Source organism: Morone saxatilis, unplaced genomic scaffold (assembly GCF_004916995.1).
Source record: "Morone saxatilis isolate NCDOM2014 unplaced genomic scaffold, NCSU_SB_2.0 Contig1, whole genome shotgun sequence".
Lineage (NCBI taxonomy): Eukaryota > Metazoa > Chordata > Actinopteri > Moronidae > Morone > Morone saxatilis.
In genome coordinates, this window is record NW_023339651.1 from 2,328,125 (window position 1) to 2,335,674 (window position 7,550).

General features: G+C 40.7%; 1 protein-coding gene across 1 annotated transcript in view; it reads left to right on the forward strand.

Moving 5' to 3' along the window:
• Positions 1 to 7,550, forward strand: part of LOC118325469 (corticotropin-releasing factor receptor 1-like) — a gene marked incomplete in the record, with an annotated part of 45,366 nt that overhangs the window by 27,693 nt on the left and 10,123 nt on the right. Inside the window, 4 exon segments of the mRNA XM_035658180.1 lie at positions 2,285 to 2,405; positions 3,060 to 3,213; positions 4,495 to 4,555; positions 6,305 to 6,377. Of these exon segments, the coding sequence (XP_035514073.1) occupies positions 2,285 to 2,405; positions 3,060 to 3,213; positions 4,495 to 4,555; positions 6,305 to 6,377 (409 nt within the window).

Here is a 7,550-nt window from a genome sequence, read left to right on the forward strand (position 1 = left end):
TCACAACCAGTTTAAAAACTCCTTATTGTACGTTTAAGTAGAATATCTGAGTACTTCCTCCACCGTTACGACTCTCATAACAAGAAACACATCAACAAGAACTCGGGGACACAAGATAAGAACATAAATGTGTATTTTTTTCCACTGTGTCTCTAATAAAGACGTGTCTGCAGGAGTGTTTCCTCTTAATTAATACATCAGGCCATGCTGACCCCACCGGCAGGATGCCAAGAGAAGTGAGGTCACACAGAGTAATGAATACAGCTGAAAAAAGAAAACTCCCTGATTGTGCTTCTGGCATGGCAGTCGCTGCCGCTGTGATACTAATGGCAGCTCCAGTAACCGGGGTGACATAATGGTGAAATTAGCTGCTCGTTTGTGGGACAACACCCTTTATACATCATAAGTTTATATGTTTATTAGCACCCTAAAGGCAGCTTTTTGTGTAATATTGTAATTATTCAAAACTCTTTGTTGCAGCATTTTCTATGCAGCTGTTGTCATGTAAATGAGGCGGTTAATAAAAACCTAAAAAATGTATTTAAGGCAAAGGTAAGACAAAGTCACGCTCACGCTCGTCTGCTCAGTCAGCACAAAGCCAGTGCAAGTGACACCTATTAAGAATTGATGCGTGCTGAAAAATAAATCATGTCATTCATGGCTGGCGGAGGAGGAAGCAGCCTTTGCTCACTGATAATGCCGTCAGCTGGTGACAACAAACGCGGCTGTCACTACAGCGACAAAGGTTGGTTTTGTTCTGTCCGTTCGGTTGTGTTGCTTCTATTTTTGACTGCTCGCTCTGAGGCGGTTAAAGCGGATTTTAATTGTATCCTAAGGTTGATTTATTTACAGCATTAAAAAAAAAAAACACATCAGACTTTCAGGATGTGACACAAACAAGAGTGCAAACAGTGGGAATGAAATGTTACTTCATATTATATTATATTGGGGTTGAGGGGCACTTTGTGGCTCTTCATTATTCATATCCATCATCTTTATTTCCTGTTTTTCCCTGAGATTATTTACAGCGTGAGCTCAGAGCTGAGGAATATCTAAATTACTGTCTTTGTTTAAAATACACTCTGGAGGAAGACATATTTAATTCACATATTTCCCACCAGTTCGGTCGCATGCTTTTGCTTTTACATCACGTCTTTCTTCTCAGCGTGAAGTCATATTGTTTTTCCCAGGAAGCCGCAGGAGAAATGTGGGAAAAAGAGGCATTGAAGCGCAGCAGAAAACTTACAGTAGGCCGATGTCTCAGCGCTGGGTTCACTTCTGTGTTTAAAAGTAAACGTTAAGTAATTTGAGCCTCATAATAGAGCCTATTAAGTCTAAATTAGCATATTAGCTCACATTTTCGGGTTTTCTACCTTTTTCCCCTATTTTTATACAAGTTTATCTACAATTTGAGCAGCTGACTTGATGAGACTATGTTTACCTCTCTCATGTCTGTGAGTATGAAGCTACAGCAAGGAGGTGGGCTACCTTAGCTTAGCATAAAGAATGGTGGTAGGGGAAAGAAACTAGCCTGGTTGTGCCAAAAGTACATCTACCATCATGTTATATATGTTGTTTATTTCATCTGTATGTTTTAGCCTCATAATGCAACCTATTAAGTCTAAATTAACATTTATTAGCATTAATAGGTCTAAATGAGGATGCATTAGCCTTATGTTTTATGAGAAGGTGGCTACTCTGCAGTTTATGATTTTTACTTCTATCATAATAACAACATGTTGTTGTTTTGATGTTATTAAATTACAGAACTACAATAAGTTTCGAGACTATCACAACAATAAGCATTCATGCACTACGTGGTCCAGTTCAGTCGTTCGACACAGCATTTTAGTCAATAACGAAATGCAAAAACATTATTTTATTCACATGTTACTTCCATCCATTTCCATATATTTTTCAAAAAGCCACACGGGAGCCACTTGAGAGGTGGCTAAAGGCCAGGAGGTGGCTCCAGAAGCCCTGCTCTGTACAGAACAAGCCAAGGGTTCAGAGAGCCTATTAAGTCCTGTATGATTATATAACTATTTAAAAATGATAAAAAATACATAATACAGACAGAGAATTGTATAAAAAGTTCCCTAAACAGGAAATAATCTGCTCAAAATTCATCCAAATAACTTAAAAACTTCCTGCAGTTACCAAGTTCATTATTTGGGTCCATTGTACAGTTTTGAATATAATATGAATTATACATAAAATATGTCTCTGGGGGTCCCTCTGTGCTAGCGATCGGGGGTTTTATTCTCCTCTGTTCGTCTCACAGGAGCATCCGCTGCCTGAGAAACATCATCCACTGGAACCTCATCACCGCCTTCATCCTGAGGAACGCCACCTGGTTCATCGTCCAACTGACCATGAGTCCCGAGGTGCACGAGAGTAACGTGGTACGTCTCGCTTTATCTGCCGGTACCAGTAGCATATCATGCTATCACAAAACTCAACAACATATAAAATATAATCTACTGTTTATACACATTTTAAGGCTTAAATGTTACATATTTTTTATTATATTTTATCTTTTATGAAAGAAATTATGAATCAACTCTTTCTCTTTCCCCCCAGAATTAATTTGAATGTCTTTGTTGCCACTCACAAGTTTGCCGAATCCTTGCTGGCGTCCTCAAGGACAATGCAAAAAAACTTTCAAGTGTTTCAAGAGTCAGCTGCTGCATTCATGAGCTCCACAATAGGTGTCAGATTAACACAAACAAGTGCAGGAATGTTGAGTCGCTGTGTGGCCATGAGCCTCCAGAACAGTTTCAGCGCTCGTCACACATTCTTTAATGTGATCAGTGTTTTATTTCAGATCCTTTTTATACTCGTTAAACCTTCAATGAGCCCTCGAGACCCGTACGAAAGCATTTACACTGGTTGTGTTTCTCTGAAATTATAACCTGTATTACAGACAATTGGTGGATATGGATGTCATTGAAGAGAGCGTGTTTCTCACATTAAAGTATTCAGAATCTAAAAGCTCAGGGAACAATTGAACTTAAAGAACTTGTTGAAACTTTTAATAAAAATAATTTGTTTTGTAGATTTGGTGCCGTCTCGTCACCGCCTCCTTCAACTATTTCCACTCCACCAACTTCTTCTGGATGTTTGGTGAAGGCTGTTACCTCCACACAGCTGTCGTTCTCACCTACTCCACCGACAAGCTCAGGAAGTGGATGTTCATCTGCATCGGCTGGTGTACGTACTCCAAACAACCGTTATCATCGCTAAATTCTGGGAAATACTCATATTTTCTGCCTCGCTGAGAGTTAAATGAGAAGAATGACACCACTCTCGTGTCTGTGTGTTAAGTATGGAGCGAGAACGAAATAACAGTTAGCTTAGCTTAGCATAAAGACTAGAAGCAGCACCTCTGAAGCTAATTAATTAACACGTTGTGTCTTGTTTGTTTAATTTGTAAACAAACACAAAAGTGAAAAGGACAAAATTAGGTTTTATGGGGAGTTATGTGCCAGGCTAACTGTTTCCCTTCTCTTCCAGTCTTTACGCTAAGCTAAGCTAACTGCCTCTAACTGAATAATTGGTCAGTGGAGAGTGGTATCAGTTTTTTTTTTCCTTTAAAACCTTTGAATTATATTTCTCAAAATGTAGAAGTATTTGTCAGTTTGGGTACATTTCATTCCAGCAGAACCGACTGAAGGTCAGACACGCATTCTCCCCAACAATGGGAGCTGTTGACTTGATGGAGATTCCAGGATTTCGTGTGGCAGCTGCGAAATGTATTGGTGTGGAGTTCACTAACACCCCGTTTCACACTGTCAAACTGAACTATGTGCTGCTGAGATTAGGTGTATTGTGCCAGCTGGATTACATTTCCCCGCGGGGCCAGCGTGAAGCCTCCATGTGAAGAGGAGATGGCAGCGCATTTCAGAACGGCTGTGCAGAAAAATAAATAAAGATTCAATTTAAAAAAAACTGAAGCCTTCAAGAGCAGAAATATTATTAAAGACGGAGCGGTGTGGACAGGAGATGAAGAACAACAAAATAAATTACATTTTTCGAGTAATCTGGGGCCTTTGCAAGCAGATTTTCCAGAGGCTTTAACCGTATATATTGCTAATGAAGTGGAACGTTTCCAGAGACATGTGCAGCTGGCAGAGTCTTCGTGGTCCCCGTTAAGTAACGACTACTTTATTATACTCCGGCGAGTCAGTTAATCAATGGCGATCGCTCGGCTTTATTGCCAGCCGGAGTCCAGCTTTTAAAAAAAAAATTCATTCACAAAAGAAATATTCAGATGGTGACAAGTCTCGGCTCGAACGCGCTCGCGGATCTCGGCTTCAAGAGCAACAATTGTTTTGACAGAGCTTGGCAGAGCTCGCAGAATGAAAGACAAGGATTTCATACTCCGAGCGTGAAATCCCTGGAGAGATATTTTCTGATCTGAATAGCAGAGAAAAGATGATAGAATCTGTCACTTTTATTCTACTCTTCTTTTTGTTGTTTTTTACTTCACAGGTATACCGTTCCCTATAATTGTGGCGTGGGCCATCGGGAAGCTGTACTACGACAATGAGAAGTAAGAAGGACAAAGTCAAACTGCATGAATGGTTATTAATAACCTGCTGTGATCACAGTGTACAATATTCTTAATTACACATTATCCCTGCGGTCAGTTTCACTTTGATTGGGAGTGATTGGGGCTCGATTGATGTAAGTGGTCTGTATTACACAGGTGGAATATGCACTGAAAAATAACCTCCTTTTTTAACCTCCGTCCTTTAATGGATGAAGCTGGTGATATTTTCTAGTTTTTGATCGTTAAAAAGACAAAAAAACAACACTGAATTGATCCTAATAGATAAAAAAAAAAACTGTTAAATGAGTCAAACATTTATTTTTATTTACTATAACTATACTATAAATGTAAACAAACTGCTCGATGGAAACACCTTGTCATTAAATTCCTTTAAAGTCTTCACTGCGTATAAATCAGCTGACTCTGGACAGGCTCAGATATAAACTGCAACCTGTCTGGTCGGTGGACACCTGCGAGGCGGTAACTCTAGTTAGCTGATAAGAGCCACCGGCTGCTGGAAGCCGGACTGATAAGAGTTGTGAGAGTGAACCCGAACAGTGCAGTTGTAAAGCTGAAGGAGAACTACTGAATGGAGAGATCGTTTGGGGCCACGAGCAGCGGGTCGCGCACAGGGGTGAAATGGCTGGACAGCGACCTCCGTAAAGAGCCGCACATTTCATTGATAAGTATGAGATTTGGTACACATGTAGATTATGTCCAGACGTGCAGAAAAGCCTCTTGGAGCTAAACTCCAAACCCAGCAGGAAGTCGGACATTTTTAATTTCATGTGCAATTTTGGCACCACTTTCAACATTTCCAGGCGTTTTATTTGAACAAACTCCTCCTACAGAATTGATCGGATCGACTTTAGATTTGGTCCGTGCATTCTAAAGATCATCAAGATGAAAAGCTGTGCTCTTTGTGAGGTTTTGTCAAAGGGGCGTGACCGTGGTATTGCATAGAAAAATGATATCGCCATGAAACAGGAAGTTGTTTGTAACTTGACCCGATCATCGCTGCTTGCAGCTTTAATTTTCTGTGGGTTCTTCCTCCAGCAGCTCATTACACATTATGATTAATGTTGGACTTTATGTGCATACAGATCTAAATACATATTAAACCACTGTTAAAAATGGTCCCCAACGGATTTTTGATAAAAGCTACTGTGTCAAGCTGTTTTGGGAAAATAAACGAGCCTTTTTAAAAATTAAACTTTATATTTTTGACCCATTTTTATAGATTTAGGTCCTCAGTAGGAACCGGTGGGTTTGGGGCTGTTGAGAGACAGTTTTGGGTCTATTTGTGGACTATATGAAACACATCTTACCCTCTTCTTTACTTCCAAGTGAATAAATCAACCAGTGCAGTTAGATATTTAAACTTTTGTTATTTTACTCGTATAATCTAAAATTAACTTCCATTTTTCTTGATTTCCAGCGCAGCAAAGCATCTCTTATTCTTCTTTAGAAGAGAATTAACCAAACAACAACTTGAAATAGTCTCATTGCATCGCCAGATGTTTTCATTTGTTTTAAGAAAATGTGTTTTTTTAAGGATTCAATTCTTAACAAAATTATCATGAACACTCTGTAATTCATATTCTGGGTAAATTACTGACTGGAAAAACGTGTTTAAACCCTCTGAGCACAAATCAGGAACTTGGAACTGAACTCGGAGGGCAATTACACCATTAAACACGTCTGCCTGTTCGAACTAAGCTTGACTGATTGCCTCTGTTGACATTTCAGGTGCTGGTTTGGAAAGCGAGCTGGCGTATACACAGATTACATCTACCAAGGTCCCATGATTCTTGTGTTGGTGGTAAGAGTCTTCTTTTTATTTTTTATTTGTCCTTCAGTAGCAGCATTCAGCACAGTTTTACATAACTTCCTGATACAATTAGTCTTCATTATGGCTTTAAAATGCCTCGCAGGCGTGAAGTGTTGGAAACCTCAACACATTCTTCATGTTAGCAATGATAAATGTGACGTTCTAACACTCGAAATACCAAGTATAACTTTTAAATCTTTGCAGCTTGGCAAGTTGTGAGAAATATGGGAATCATTTGGGTTCTGCGCTGAAAAGCAGGAATGAAATCCAAGGATATGTTCAGGCTTGTTTGTGCCTATTAGGAATTATCTCCAACGCTGGGTTATTTCCATATCCTCAAGGGTAGTTTGATGCTTTTATTTCATTAATTCATCAGGCGTGTCAATCTCTGTGCTGTCACAAGCTCTCTCATCCGCATCCAGCAGCTAACCTTTAAATTAAGATGATATATAAGATGGACATCAACCACCTGCGTGTGTCAGCATTCAGAGTGAAGCTGGTGTTATTGTGACTCTTCCTCACCCTGGCTAACAATCCGCGTGAAGCCAGACGCTCAGCCCCCCCCCCCCCCCNNCCCCCCCCCTCGGCAGGGCTCGTGTGAACGATCCTGCAGATTTTGGAGATTGTCTGGGGACTCAGCCCGGCTCCTTGTACAAGCTTTAGTCATCTCTCGTCTGGACTACAGTAATTCCCTCCTGGCTGAGCTTCCAAAATACTGTCCTCAGTCCTTATCCACATGCATGCCTTCACACTCTGACTACCACTACCTTTGCAAGCACTCCCCCGGCTGTGGCGATTTGGCCCTTTTTCTGCTCGGTTTGGGCTGTTGTTTCTTTCTCCCTGCTGGGTCTCCAGTGGTGGAGTGACCTTCCCTTCCCTGTCAGAAACAGCACATTCCCTTATCTTCTGCCCTTAGTTGAAAAAGTCATCTCGCCAAGAGGCTCTTTATGTTTCTGCTTCTGCTGCCTCAGTCTCCCCCTGAAGCACACATCTGCCTCCTTCAATATCTCTCTTCTTCTTTTTCAGCTGAAAATGCTCCGGTCTTGCTTTCAATAGCAAGTTCTCTCTGGCTTTTATCTCTTTGCTTAGCACTTGATCCTGCAGGATCATCGGCAGGTCACCAGAATATTTGTGGTATCTCCTGTCGGGGCGTGGGGTTTGGGG